This window comes from Pseudoliparis swirei, chromosome 23 (assembly GCF_029220125.1).
Source record: "Pseudoliparis swirei isolate HS2019 ecotype Mariana Trench chromosome 23, NWPU_hadal_v1, whole genome shotgun sequence".
NCBI classification, from domain to species: domain Eukaryota; kingdom Metazoa; phylum Chordata; class Actinopteri; order Perciformes; family Liparidae; genus Pseudoliparis; species Pseudoliparis swirei.
The window spans coordinates 17,808-33,938 of record NC_079410.1 but is presented as its reverse complement, the minus strand read 5'-3'; the positions used below and the strand labels follow the sequence as shown (position 1 = coordinate 33,938).

The following is a 16,131-nucleotide window of genomic DNA, read 5'->3' as shown; positions in this document are numbered from 1 at the left end:
CACACAGGTACACACACAGGTAGACACAAACAGGTGCAGGTACAAAACACACACAGGTACATGCACAAACAGGTACATAAACACACACATACAGGCACACAAACACACAGGTACACACACACAAGCGCAAACACCAGTACAAGTATACACACACAAAGTTACACGCACACAGGTAAACACACACCACACACACAGTTACATGCATGCGCACACAGATAAACGCCCACCACACACACACAGATGCACACACGCACACAGGTAAACGCACACCACACACACACACAGGTACATGCACACACATATGCACACAGGTAAGCACACACACAGGTACACACAAACATACAAGTACACAGGTACACACACACACAGGGAGGATACATGGGTTAAGGGGCAGAGATGGCGTCACACACGGGGGGGGGGGGGGGGGTAAAGGTCATGAAGGCTGATGGGAAATACCTTGAGAACACGAAACGACATGTAGGATTTATACTGAGCCAGGGCGAACTCTTCTAGATCTCACAAACCTGGTATGAAATATTCTGGTTACATTCTTTTAAATAATTTGTTATATACTTTTATTGGACAAAGGATGGGGCTAACTTTTCTGTTTAACAGATCATTTCCAACAGAGCGCCTTCTTCTGTGTTCTGCTATTCTAATGGAAGGTCTCAACTCTCCTTCTCACAAGGATTATTCGTGCTTCCTTTTGTCCCTTCTTCACTATTGTACAATCCCTCGTCAACTGTCAGAAAAAAACTATTTTCCAGGTCATCTAAAAGGTCGCATGACAGTCATTTAAATATCGCTCAATTGGCGCACTCATCAACTTCAGAATGTAACTCACGGTTCTTGTGATCCCTTATAAAGGTACTCAGATCAGACAGCTGTCTACCTCAGAGACATTCTGCTCTTTTCTTTTCTTTTCCGGTGTTATATAAATAAACACATGTACTTGCTTACCTCTAACAAGGGCTTTGAGGAGAACTATATCAAAATCATCAGAACCCTCCTGTTCCCCATGGAAAACAGTGATGAACTCTCTGTTCTGATAAATACTCAGAGCCTATAGACACACAGAGGAAGCGAAAGAAAATGAGCCAATCAGCGATTGGAAAATGCTTCTCGGACATTGAAATAACCACACACACTCTGTGGGTGATCTGAAAAGTGGTTGCCATAATCTTATTCATTTCTACTATCCGCAATATTTAAATGATGAAAGCGGTCTGACTCACACTTTCCACCAGTTTCTCCAGCTTAGCTTCAGCTGGGAAGTGTCTCTGGACCTGGTCACGGACCTTGTTGCGGAGCTCTGCGCTGAGACTCTCTGCAGCCTCCCCCTCTGCTGGAGGAGAGCTGGTACTGAGAGAGTCCAGCAGCTCACTGATGAAGTCCGCGGCAGGACCAGATCCAGCAAGAACCAGCCAGGGCGTGGCTTTCCTCAGAGAGACATCTAATCTCTGAGACGGGGAATAGAGGTACACAATTTAAATGACAGGGCGTTTTCAAATGTACTGTGTTTGTTTAGTCAGTGAGATGGTTGTATCTCTTTTACAGTCATTTGGGTACATTATTTAGATATTTTTGATTACAGAGATCATATGCCATGAAATATTAGACGGCTGAACTGCCTTCACAAAAACAAGACAAGTACACAGTAAATTCCCCCGTGTTCAAAAAATATTGTCAAAGTATATTGACTCTTTCAGAGTTATTGCAACAATAGCTAGAGTACATACAACCAATTTAGCCCCCAGTGTCGGTGTCAATATTCAGAGTTAAACATGTTTGCTTAAAATATACAGTGTTAAAGTGAATGTGTCAGAGTCATTATCTTGCATATGTTGTGGCCTGTTAGTGTCTGGTCCAGCCTTAAAGCTTATTAGTAAGACGATATTCTTGGAAATATGTTTGGTAAAATCCCCAAAACTATCATAGTCTATGTTTGTGACAGTTTCCTCACCTCCAGCATGTTGGCGTCTCCTGAGATGAGCATACACAGCACCGGGATTTCAATACTGCCACTACCTGTTATTGGCCCAAGACAAGAAGTTAGGAGAGAAAACAGACAGCTTCTCTAGGCGACCGTGGCTTCGTGGTCAGAGGGTCGGCGGTTCGATCCCCAGCTCCACTAGTCCACGTCGATGTGTCCTCGGGCAAGACACTTAAGCCCAACATGTCTCCCGTAGCTGTGTCTACGCCTACGGTGTATGAGTGGGTTAGCTGATGTGCAGGTGGAACCTTAGCTCCTCCCATCATGGTGCGAATGGGTGAATGATGTCATGTAGTGTTAAAGAGCTCTGAGTGGTCGGAAGACTAGAGAACATCTGTACAGGTTCCATTCAATTATTAATTTCCAATTTATAAAATATTTACAATCTCCCACATACCTCTTGGTGCAAAGATTAAAACAATCCTGCCCCAAAACTCACAAAAACACACAAAACAGGAAATAAAAAAAGAACAAAAAAAAAAGGAAAAAAGGACAGATGCAGAGAAAAGGACCAACAGGAGATCCCTCTCCTAGGATGGAAGAGGCAAATAGATAGGAGACAACAGAGGAGGAGAAATACACAGAAAAGGTAAATAATAGATATGACAGAATGATAGATACAGAGTGTATGAGGCATATTTGAGATGAAAGACGACGATCCATCAGGGGGATGGCATGGGGGAGGGTGTGTCTGGACTCACACAGATAGGAGGCATCAGAGGAGACAGGAATTCAGGAGCAGGGGGGACATCAGGCAGAGCAGATAGTCCAAGGGTCAGATGACCCCACAGACGAAAAGGAGAAAAAAGTCAAAAGGACTTCAAGTGAAAGATGAAAATTCAGATAAAGATTGAAAAATGATCATGAAAAGGAGAAAGCAAAGTTAGTAGGTACGCAGTGCATAAGCTAAATATCCCATCAAGCCTAGAGAGAAGGAAAAGAGAGAGGGAGCAGGGCTCTGTCAAAAGCTCAGAGTAAACTAAGCTACTCTCTAAAGAGGGCTCAGAGGAGACTCCAAAAAGCTGGAACCTGCTGACTGTCAATAGGAAATTGGAAAATGAAGGCCAAAATTTTAAGGGCTGACTGAACTAAGTTCTCTCATCCATTGACTGACACAAGGAACTTCAAGTAGAAAGAGTCTAACTAGTTAGCTCTGGCGTATTTAAGAGAATAAGATAATAATTTGCGACAAGAGTACAATCAATTTTAGATGGGAAGGTTTCAAGAATTTTAAATTGATTTAGAAGAATTTTTCAAGGAGTGATGTGTTAGCTGCAGCCAGAGTAGTGGTGAGAATTTTTGATTTTTTGATTGGATCAACTGGAGGGAGGCAGGATTTGCAGGAGGCTGAGAGCTTGGAGAGACAGAGAGCATATTCGAGGAGCAGATAATCAGGAGTTGCATCGATCCATTTTCCAGCGTGACGTAGATTTTAGTTTCTTTTTTTTGAGAATAGTGATAGAAGAAGATGATTTTTATTTTGAATGAAGAATGCAGAATGCAAGATTTGCTACGTGGGAGTGAATAAATAATGAACAAAAGAGAGTGGTTTCTAGCATTGATAAAGGGACATACCGCCCAGGACATCATCAATCCCAGATAACAGATAATTGATCTCCAGAATCTTGATTGCTCAGGGAATTATTTTTGATCCAAGTTTCATTTTATTTTTGGATTCATTCATTGTTTCATTGTTTTTTGTTTTTAAGGTTTTTTTTTTAGTGTTAGTTTTGAAATTTTAGAGTTTTTTCTCTCTAAATAATATTGACAATATGATGTTAACAAATGTAGTTGGTATATAAAATAATATTGCCCAAAGTTTGAAGCAATAATATAAGAATAAAAGTGGTAAAGCATGAATTGATGTGATTAAATTGAGTGGTGTTGGATAGTGATTAACGTATACAAATACCGAACGACATGATAAATATCGATAAACTTCTTTCGATCAAAGAATGCTACAAAACCAATGACTGCTGCAGTCTTAGTCTCCAAAAGCACAGTGTCACCAAATGTGATGGGTCATGTGGATAGCACTGACCCACTACCAGGACAGAGACCAGTCTGTCCTGTGTTATTTAATAAGTATTTTTATATGCCATTGTTTCCGGTGCTGTGGTGTTTTCTAAATCCTGATTGTTTTTTTAAAATTTTGAAATTATGATGTAGAAATGATTTTGAAATTGAAATTCGATGATTTGATTTATGAGGAAGGGATCTAGGGAGAGGGAAGAGGTTAGAGACTCTCTAAGGGATCTGGGATCCAGGGGGCTTCTTGGCCTTGGATCCAGAGGGGTTTTATCAGGAGAGGTGAAAACCTGTTAGGAGAGAGTTAATAATAATAATTAATAGAGAAGATTAATATGGCAAATTAGGCAAGAAACAAATAAACAGCAAGCGTCAGGGGATGGGGAAGAGAGGGGTAGTATGAGACAGGGAAAACGTTGAAATAAGTGAAAATAAGTTGGTGGAAAAAAAAAAATACCAAAAAAATACCATATACACACCAGGGTTCAGGGCATTTCACCACTTATTCCATTTGTTATTATTAGCTTGATGGATTATTAAAAGATTTTTAATAGTAATCTTCTTTTTAATAAAAAAGGTTTTAAAAACAGTTCCACTAAGGGTTTAAAGAGGTTTAGGCACCTTGCTAGCTGCTCTGTCAGCCACTCTCTTCTGTGCTGAAGAAACCTGGGATTTTTTTTATTTTTTTTTTTTTTATTTTTCTTTATGCATTTCGTAGGCCTTCTTATAGGGTAGGCCTAAGTATATTCTACCTGTTTTCTCTTCAGATTAAGGGATTCTTGAGATTAGTCGAGCAAGCTTTAGTTGACGCTTTTCAGCTTGCGCTGGTCTGAGGGTTATACCAGGGCAAACCTCCTCAACCTACTCTTTCTCTTCCAGAGGTTCTTCGAGGTTCAGGTCTTCAGTCAGGCTTGTCATTCTCAGTGTCAACAGATCATCAAATAAGGGACGGACTAAAGTAGACCAATCTCCTCTGTTATATTGTCCTCTGTTATATGAAATAAAAATACAAAAGGAAACAGCAAGAATCGACAGACAGACTCAATGTAGAACTATTTATTAGTAGTCTTTTTTGAAAAGAAAAGTAAGTGACTATACAAATTCAAAAGAAGAGGTGAGTGGTTGGTCTGAGAGAAATTCTGGGGAGAAGAAGGTCAAATGCTCAATGTCAGCAACAAATAAAGAAACAAGATCAGCGTGTGGCAAAAGCTGTGGTGTTTCTGTGTACTCTGACGAAGCCCAACAAGTCCAACAAGGAGGACAGGCACATCCATAAAATCATCATCAACCAACAATAATAAAATCAATAATAACTTTAAAAATAATAACTTATAAATTTAGAAATCAAACTTGATATAGAAATGAGAATTCAGATAATAATAGAAATACAATATGTGTAATGAAAACAAAATTGAATTGTTGGTTGTAAGATGGTTGAGGCTGAAGGTGAATGTGGTGTAAATTGAGAAGTGTGTGTAATAATGTGAGTAGGATTTAAAATTTTGATTGATGTTAAGATTGCTAGGCCTCTTCCCCTCCTCGATGCTGCCTCGGAATGTGAGTATTAATATGACTGATGGAGATATTTTCATTCATTCATTCATTTTCTTTCAGGCTCAGCCATTTTTCCAGCAGTTTCAATAATCAATGTGATTATCTCATATTATTATCTGATATAACATCATTCAGTAACACAGCTTTAGATGAGGAGGAGAGAGCATTTATTAGACCTATTAATTTGTTGAACTTAATTTGTTGTGTTAACTTGTTGTATTGACTCTTCTTCTGTCTTCTACTTTCTTTTATTTTTTTTTTATTTATGTAATTGACACACACTCTCTCTAAAGAAGTCAAGGGTGGGGGTAAGTCGAATGGAAGAGCAGAGAAGGGGAAGAACCTAAACTGCTCTCCCAACCTCTCTCTGTTCCTGGTTCTGATCTGAAAGATTATTGTGATAGATTTGTCATCATCAATCAGGTCAATGCAGCGAGCCCATGAATGTGGCGTGAATGCTCTCCTCATCTCATCTCCTCATCTCATTTTTCATTCAGTTCAGTCCAGTCTTCCAGTCACATGTCGGCACACACCACAGCCCCAGCCAGAAAGACGAAAGCCAGCGGTTGACATATCTGCTGTCTTGCTACAATGGGAGAGTCAAGAAGCCAGAGAAAATTACGGTGTCCGACTTAAGCACAGCACACCGACACATTAATTTTAGTGAGTTCCGACCGAGGGGGCGGGCGGCATCACACACCACACCGGTGTACAAATCTGACTGTGTCTCCTATATTCCTTAGCCAGCTTCAAACAAGACTCCACGTCGCCCGTTTGACCATTTACAGAAACCTTACATGAAGCAAATAAATACAATTTTAAACTAGAACGGGCACTCGGTAGAGCACATACCTTCGCATATCACAAGATTGGGCATTGAATTATGAACATTTTGGCATTAGTTGCATGCCAATTGGATAAAAATTGACTGCGCTATAGTAAAAAGAAGAGTTTGACCTTTTTATGACCTTGACCTTTGACCCGATCGATCCCAAAATCTAATCACATGGTCCGCGGATAATAACCAATCATCCCACGAAATGTCATGCGATTCGGTTTAATACTTTTTGAGTTATGCGAGTAACACACATACAAATAAATAAATAAATAAATACACGGCGATCAAAACATAACCTTCCGCATTTTCAATGCGAAGGTAATAATCCCCCATAATATCACACAACCTCTCCGAAATGTAACTAAATGTCCTAATCCTGAGTTGATATAGTATTGATAGATAGATCAATATTGTCTTCAAGCTCTCAGCATTTCAACATATCATGTTTGAAAGTCCAGCAAGCAAAACTCACCAAATGCTTAAACTATTTAAGTGGAATATAAATAATCTGAAAGCCAAAACTCCATGTTTAGACGTACTCTATGTCTCTTGCTCACCCCAAATGCCGGTGCGCTGATGGGAAATGTAGTCCTCCAGATTTCCACGAAAGGCCGTCTCTCCGCCCCGCCGGCCGACACTCCCGTCATCCACCAGGAGGAAAGCCTGGCAGTTGTTGTCCAGGCAGCAGGATGTGTCCTGGACGGAGTATCGAGCGGGAAAACTGCCCTTCAAAGAGACAACACCAGAGTTAAAGGGAATGTCTTCTTCTGTGGTGTTTATGTCCAGCCAACCAGACATTATTTCTGTCTTTCTTTCTACACCTCCAACACACCCGCCAGTGATTTACAGGACCTTTGCAACGTTTTCTAGGTTAAATGTTTTCTGGAGTCGATGTGATAGAGCCGGCTTTGTTTCCAGAGATGATCCATTTACTCTCCTCTCCACTGCTCTATGACTCTAGTTGCTCTCCCTGAAACATCATGACAAAAGTCTCCTTGAGGCTGTGTTTCAAGATTGAAGACGTTTAGAAATACATTAGGAACTAGAATGGGCACTCGGTAGAGCGCATACCTTCGCATATCACAAGATTGGGTATTGAATTATGAACATTTTGGCATTAGTTGCATGCCAATTGGACAAAAATGTATCGTGCTATGGTAAAAAAAGAGTTTGACCTTTCCATAACCTTGACCTTTGACCCGATTGATCCCAAAATCTAATCAAATGGTCCCCGGATAATAACCAATCATCCCACCAAATTTCATGCGATTCAAGAACATTTTGACCTGTTCATGACCTTTGACCTTGACCTTTGACCCGATCGATCCCAAAATCTAGTCAACTGGTCCCCGGATAATAAACAATCATCCCACCAAATTTCATGCGATTCGGTTCAATACTTTTGAGTTCTGCGGAAGATTTTGACCTGTTCATGACCTTTGACCCGATCGATCCCAAAATCTAATCAACTGGTCCCCGGATAATAAACAATCATCCCACCAAATTTCATGCGATTCGGTTCAATACTTTTTGAGTTCTGCGAATGATTTTGACCTGTTCATGACCTTTGACCTTTGACCCGATCGATCCCAAAATCTAATCAACCGGTCCCCGGATAATAAACAATCATCCCACCAAATTTCATGTGATTCGGTTCAATACTTTTTGAGTTTTGCGAATAACACGCATACAAATAAATAAATTAATAAATAAACTAGAATGGGCACTCGGTAGAGCGCATACCTTCGCATATCACAAGATTGGGCATTGAATTATGAACATTTTGGCATTAGTTGCATGCCAATTGGACACAAATGTATCGTGCTATGGTCAAAAAAGAGTTTGACCTTTCCATGACCTTGACCTTGACCTTTGACCCGATTGATCCCAAAATCTAATCAAATGGTCCCCGGATAATAACCAATCATCCCACCAAATTTCATGCGATTCAAGAACATTTTGACCTGTCCATGACCTTTGACCTTGACCTTTGACCCGATCGATCCCAAAATCTAGTCAACTGGTCCCCAGATAATAAACAATCATCCCACCAAATGTCATGCGATTCGGTTCAATACTTTGAGTTCTGCGAAAGATTTTGACCTGTTCATGACCTTTGACCTTCGACCCGATCGATCCCAAAATCTAATCAACTGGTCCCCGGATAATAAACAATCATCCCACCAAATTTCATGCGATTCGGTTCAATACTTTTTGAGTTCTGCGAAAGATTTTGACCTGTTCATGACCTTTGACCTTTCACCCGATCGATCCCAAAATCTAATCAACTGGTCCCCGGATAATAAACAATCATCCCACCAAATTTCATGCGATTCGGTTCAATACTTTTGAGTTCTGCGAAGATTTTGACCTGTTCATGACCTTTGACCTTTGACCCGATCGATCCCAAAATCTAATCAACTGGTCCCCGGATAATAAACAATCATCCCACCAAATTTCATGCGATTCGGTTCAATACTTTTGAGTTCTGCGAAGATTTTGACCTGTTCATGACCTTTGACCTTTGACCTTTGACCCGATCGATCCCAAAATCTAATCAACTGGTCCCCGGATAATAAACAATCATCCCACCAAATTTCATGCGATTCGGTTCAATACTTTTTGAGTTTTGCGAATAACACGCATACAAATAAATAAATAAATAAATAAATACACGGCGATCAAAACATAACCTTCCGGCATTTTCAATGCGAAGGTAATAAATAAATAAATAAATAAATACACGGCGATCAAAACATAACCTTCCGGCATTTTCAATGCGAAGGTAATAATTGTGATCAGTGCCTCTTAGAGGTAATGAGTCCTTTTGACTTCACGTCTCATAGGATCCATCGATGCCATGGCCCTGTTGAGACTCCGCCCACTCCTCCTCTCTACCTCCATCTGCCTGATGGATCATGGAGGTCTGGATCGTGGTCCATGCCTACCACCAACTATTTATACACTCTGTCATACTCATTGGATGTGTTCATGTAACTCTGTAATGATTCCTTCTGGTCACATGACATCTATTCTTCTGTCCATCCCGGAGAGGGATCCTCCTCTGTTGCTCTCCTGAAGGTTTCTTCACCTCAAAGGTCAAAGGTCAGGGATGTTTTATGTGTACAGATTGTAAAGCCCTCTGAGGCCAATTTGTAATTTGTGATATTGGGCTATACAAAAAAAGGCTGCACGGTGGTGTAGTGGCTAGCACTGTCGCCTCACAGCAAGAAGGCCGTGGGTTCAAATTCAAGTCTGGGCGAACCTTCTGTGTGGAGTTTGCATGTTCTCACCGTGTCAGCGTGGGTTCCCTCCGGGTTCTCTGGCTTCCTCTCACAGTCCGAAGACATGCTCAGGATCATTAATCTCTAGATTGCCCATTGGTGTGAATGTAAGAATGAATGGTTGTCTGTCTCTATATGTGCCCTAAGATGGACTGGCGACCTCTCCAGGGTGAACTCTGCCTTCGCCCAATGTCAGCTGGGATCGCGACCCTAATGAGGATAAGTGTTATGGATGGATAATGGGCTATACAAGATAAACTGAATTGAATCTTGTGACAAGCCAGGATACACCGAGCGCCTATCTCCTATTCTCTCTCTCCTTATGGATGAATTTACATCGTCCTCTAGGTTCATTCTTCCAAAGAGTCAGGTTCATCTGGTCCCGCCCCTAGAGATGCTGCCAGGCCCGGGGTGGGTAATCGGGAGAATCGGGAGAGTTCCCGGTGGGCCGCTTCACTTCTGGGCCGGTCGAGAATTTTATTTGTTGACATTTGTCACGTTAGTCCATCTTCTCTTAAAGTGGGCTACACACGTTCAGCATTCTGACACCGCAGCCTCTGCATGGGTTGTACCATGCGAGGAAGTTCACCCCTCCAAAATAGAGTTGGTTCGGTCCTTAGCCGTCTTTTCCAAAAAGTTTTCTCAGCTACCGATAGCTGGGCCGGCCCGACCGCAACGATACGCGTCAGGGAGGAAGAGGGCAGGAGGGGATGAAAAAGCCAGATTGAAAAAAAGAAAGGCATTGGAGGAGGATGCTGCCAAATGTGCCAAGCTTACAGATTTATTTTCAAGAGGACAAACACAAGTGGCAACTGGTAAAGAGAGACAAAGGCCTAATGATAAGCAACATAACTATTCGGCTAACGTTGTAGCCTTGATTAATATCATTGTAGCGTTGTCAACCTATTCCCAAGTAAAATATTTAATTGAATTAAAATATGAGCCTTTTTATATCACCCAAAATATGGCGATCCATAGACTTTGCAAATATTGAGATATACTATTGATATTGAAGTATGCAGTAATATGACTCTTAATTTTTCTTTGTAGCTTCGGAGCAGCAGATAAGACAGTCTCCTGCTGAAAATGATGAGCCCGACATTTGCAATGAGGAGGCCATGACGACAGGGACAGGTAGAGAGGATAACAGAGGACACTATATGAATTACAGTTATATATTCTAAGAAAGAGCAGTATATGACAGTACTTGATGAACCAATATGCATTGTTTGCTCATTAGTGTGTGTAGTAAAGGAGTAAATCACCACTATATAATACTCATGCAGAAAAATGATAATGACCATGACAATGACCATGACGGCCCCCATGAGGTCTCACTCCAACAAATCTGGCCTACTGCCTAATCTGAGTCTGACACCCCTGCTATGCCCTTCTGCCTTTTTTAATGTTATGCATATTTTTTGTTAACTTCTCATCTTAAGTGGATTATTATTGTTGTATTTAACCTTTACATTATGTGTTGGACCATGGTATTAATAAAAGAACTACAGGATAGTAAGAGCTGAACTGTTGCTTCATTTATCCAATTTCCACTACCATGAAAATAGTGGGCTGGTCTTGAGCCTGAAATTCCCGGGCTGAAAAGTGGCCCCACTCCGGCCCTGGATGCTGCTATAGGCTTATAGCTGCTGGGGGACATTTAGGATACACTGAGCACCTCTCTCCTCTTCTCTCTACTTATGGATGAATTCTCATCTCTCCATCACACATGACTAACTCTGCTTCCTCCCCGGAGTCTTTGTCACTTCACGTCTCATAGTGTCCATCGGGCCTGGCTGGGTCTGATGCCTCCTGACATTTTTCTATTTTTTGGAAGTTGTTCCTGATCCAATGTGAGATCCTGGGACAGGGATGTCGTAATTTGAGATTTTGGGCTCTATAAAATAAATTGAATTGAAACCAAAGGTGCAAGCTGTATAGCGGACTATCTCAGCTCCAGCTCGCGGGACGCATCCTGCCTGATGAGTACCTTGGCATTGACGAGCTGCTGCCGGTTGTGCACCAGGCCCCAGGGTGCCAGCCCCACGGCAATCACTTTCTTTCTGGAGATAGCTGGAGCCGCGGCCCCGTGGTCCCTCACCGCCTCACCCACACAGCGGGCCACGCCCTCCTTCAGACCCCCCGTTAGGATCCAGGCCCCTGGGGAACAGGTGGTACGCATACAATTGACTTTGCAGTTACACAGCATATATATTCCACATTGAAGTTCTGTGTGAAGGTAAATAATATGTTTCTCTACTTCATCTATGTTCAATAATTAAATTAAATAATGAACTCATTCACATTTTAGTCATAATTAATGTTTATGTCAAATGTTCCGAGCCACGTAATGCTAAATGACACATCATACAAACGATATTTCAGAAGTTTTTGAAATGTTTGTACAAAATGGTTTCAGTTTGGATTCTCAAGGGTATCTGATGACCCTAAAGGTCACTGGGGGTTCTCACCTGTGCTCTGTGCAGCCCTCACCAGCCCGTTTCTGAGGACATCTCTCACCCATGTTTTAATCTTCTCATGGCCTTCCCCCCCCACCACCGACACCACCAAATTGGGTAAAGGCAGGCCCCAGTGAGTCATCATCAGGGTGTAGACGATCTGGGGCGATGTGTCATTCGACAGACGCAGAAACTAGACCGGGGAAAAAAGGAAAGCATTTATCGAAATATGTCCAATGATTCAGAAAAGGATGTATTTCACCAAAAATGTAAACATCGTTCATACTGTTTATCTGACTTTAATATACATGGAAATTAAATCTAAACTATATATTTTACTGTTTATGGAAAAGATGTAGTGCTTCTGTGGTCAAGCAACAAGTGAGACTTTTGTCATTAATTGTATTTTCTGAAAATGTTTTTTGAAAGGCAGACTTTATACGAAGTATTGATGATGTTTTTTCCCCCCAATGCTAGCATTTTAAATTTCAAAGCAGATCCATGATGGAGAGCTTGCCTCCACATGGCTCTCTGAACATCGTGATTGCTAAGCCCACAGCTAGTCGCGAATGGTGCCAACAGCGCTAACAGTACAAACAGCGGCAACAGTGCTAACAGCGCTAACAGTACAAACAGCGGTAACAGTGCTAACAGCGCTAACAATACAAACAGTGGTAACAGTGCTAACAGCGCTAACAGTACACACAGAAGCAACAGTGCTAACAGCGCTAACAGTACAAACAGCGGCAACAGTGCTAACAGCACTAACAGTACAAACAGCGGTAACAGTGCTAACAGCGCTAACAATACAAACAGCGGCAACAGTGCAAACAGCGCTAACAGTACAAACAGTGGCAACAGTGCTAACATCGCTAACAGTACACACAGAAGCAACAGTGCTAACAGCGCTAACAGTAGCCTACAAACAGCGGCAACAGTTCTAACAGCGCTAACAGTACAAACAGCGGCAACAGTTCTAACAGCACTAACAGTACACACAGAAGCAACAGTGCTAACAGCGCTAACAGTACACACAGAAGCAACAGTGCTAACAGCGCTAACAGTACACACAAAAGCAACAGTGCTAACAGCGCTAACAGTACAAACAGAGGCAACAGTTCTAACAGCGCTAACAGTACAAACAGAGGCAACAGTTCTAACAGCGCTAATAGTACAAACAGCGCCAACAGTTCTAACAGCGCTAACAGTACACACAGCTGCAACAGTGCTAACAGCGCTAACAGTACACACAGCGGCAATAGTGCTAACAGCGCTAACAGTACACACAGCGGCAATAGTGCTAACAGCGCTAACAGTACATACAAGGGTAACAGTTCTAACAGCGCTAACAGTGTAGGGGTAGGTGTTACACCGATGCCTCTATATTGACAAGAAAGTGAGGTGCTGCTGATAGCCATTAACTCCTTGTGTTGAGACTGTGTTTGACAATGTTTGCTAATTTAAATAAACTGAAAGTTTAAACTGTGTGCATGTATAGATGGAGAGTGTGTCGGAGTGTGTTCTCCACCCTCACTCACATGACTGTGTTTGCCTCCAGCGCCGGCAAACTCCAGTTCCCCGTAGGCGTCGGTGGGATACTCTGAAGAGTGCTGCCTGCTGTCCCACTGAGTGACGATGGCCGCTCCAAAGAAGTCCCCGGTTGCCACAGAATCGTGTGCCTGCCGCCCACCACCACACTGACACAGCGCTCCATAACTGACACACAAACCAAACAAACCCACACAAACATGTTACGTGGTCCATCACACCTGAAATGCCCAGGGTCATTTCAAAAAGGGCTTATAGGCTGCTGGGGGACGTTTTAGGATCCACTGAGCACCTGTATCTCCTCTTCTATTCAATTCAATTCAGTTCAGTTTATTTGTATAGCCCATTTTCACAAATTACTAATTTGTCTCAGAGTGCTTTACAATCTGTACACATATGACATCCCTGTCCCAGAACCTCACATCGGATCAGGAACAACTCCCAAACAACCCTTCAGGGGGAAAAAGGGAATAAACCTTCAGGAGAGCAACATAGGAGGTGATCCATCAGGCAGATGGAGGTAGATAGGAGGAGTGGGCGGAGTCTCAACAGGGCAATGGCATCGTTGGTAGTAGGCATATTCCACGATCCAGACCTCGATGATCCATCAGGCAGATAGGATATATGACGTCTCATAGGGACCCTATGAGACGTCATAGATCCTATCTAAAGGACTTCAAGATCCTATCTAAAGGATAGATCCTATCTAAAGGACTTCAAGATCCTATCTAAAGGATAGATCCTATCTAAAGGACTTCAAGATCCTATCTAAAGGATAGATCCTATCTAAAGGACTTCAAGATCCTATCTAAAGGATAGATCCATATCTAAAGGACTTCAAGATCCTATCTAAAGGATAGATCTTATCTAAAGGACTTCTCATATCTAAAGGACTCTCTCCTTATGGATGAATTTACATCCCTCCAGTCTCTGTGACTTCAAGTATCATAGGGTCCATTGGACCTGGCTGTGTCTGATGCCTCCTGCCCACCACTCCACCTCCTTCCTACTCCTCCTAATTTGTAATTTGTGATATTGGGCTATATTTTAAAAAATGAATTGAAATTAGGGTACGACTCTAATCTCTATTTCTCAATCAAATTTCAACAGGAGGGTTGTTCCATTTTGGGGGGGGGGGGCAATAAATCCACAATAAGGTGGGCACATATGTACGCTTGAGCCGAGCTACGGAGTCTGAGTGAAACCTTAAATCCATTCTCAAATCAAGTGGAAGCCGATGCAAAGAGGTTCAATGGAGGCTGCAAATCATCATGAAAGAATATGTTAAAATAAAAAATATATTATTATTATATTATTATAATTTTTTTAACTGATAATAAAAGTGAGATTAGAAACCAAGATGGGTCCTACATTTATGTCATATAGGCTTAACAGATGATGTCCGGTACTGAATGTAGAGCTTGAGTTCTTTGAAATGAGGGAATTGGCTTCACCCTTCAGAACCGAAGGTTGGCGACTCCTTTCACGTCATTAAATTCCAATATGTATGCATTTTAGAAACAAACTGAAAAAGAAGTTACTCACCTGAAAGAGTCTTCAACAAAAGTGGTACAAACTCGCTTCTTCAGGATCTTGGGAATCCAGCTCTGTGCAGCAGGAGCAGAAAATACAAAGAACGGTTTGACAAAGAATCACAAAATGACCATATGACCTATTAATACAGTGATGATAACTGTTTTTATTAGTATTAATACAGTGATAATAACTATGACTTTATTAGTATTAATACAGTGATGATAACTGTGTCTTTATTAGTATTAGTACAGTGATGATAACTGTGTCTTTATTAGTATTAGTACAGTGATGATAACTGTGTATTTATTAGTATTAATGAAGTTATAATTACTGTGTCTTTATTAGTAATAATAATAATAAAAATCATTTATTTTATATAGCGCTTCTCTAGACACTCGAAGTCGCTTTACAGTTCAGAGTCCAGTAGTCATACACACAGTAAGCTACATCAGTAACCACAGCTGCCCTGGGGCAGACTGACGGAAGCGTGGCTGCCAGTCAGCGCCTACGGCCCCTCCGACCACCACCAACATACATTCACATCCATACGAACCGGGGTGAGGCTGCAGTGCATGTCTTTATGATGGTGGGGGAAACCGGAGTACCCGGAGTAAACCCACGCAGACACGAGGAGAACATGCAAACTCCACACAGAAAGGACCTGGAACGACCGGGATTCGAACCCAGGGCCTTCGTGCTGTGAGGCGACAGTGCTAACCACTGAGCCACTGTGTATTAGTACAGTGATAATAGCTGTGTCTGTATTAGTATTAATACAGTTATAATAACTGTGTCTTTATTAGTATTAGTACAGTGATAATAGTTTTGTCTGTATTAGTATTAATACAGTGATAATAACTGTTTATTTATTAGTAGTAATAAGGTGATAAT

At 41.6% G+C, this 16,131-nt stretch overlaps 1 protein-coding gene across 1 annotated transcript in view; it reads right to left on the bottom strand.

The window, feature by feature from the left end:
* LOC130188076 (transient receptor potential cation channel subfamily M member 4-like) overlaps positions 1-16,131 on the bottom strand; it is a 57,549-nt gene that overhangs the window by 25,015 nt on the left and 16,403 nt on the right. Inside the window, exons 2-9 of the mRNA XM_056406144.1 lie at positions 15,250-15,311; positions 13,695-13,872; positions 12,169-12,349; positions 11,688-11,857; positions 6,971-7,139; positions 1,964-2,028; positions 1,236-1,460; positions 961-1,063 (exon numbers count right to left, since the gene is read on the bottom strand). Of these exons, the coding sequence (XP_056262119.1) occupies positions 961-1,063; positions 1,236-1,460; positions 1,964-2,028; positions 6,971-7,139; positions 11,688-11,857; positions 12,169-12,349; positions 13,695-13,872; positions 15,250-15,311 (1,153 nt within the window). The remainder of the gene's footprint in view (positions 1-960; positions 1,064-1,235; positions 1,461-1,963; positions 2,029-6,970; positions 7,140-11,687; positions 11,858-12,168; positions 12,350-13,694; positions 13,873-15,249; positions 15,312-16,131) is intronic.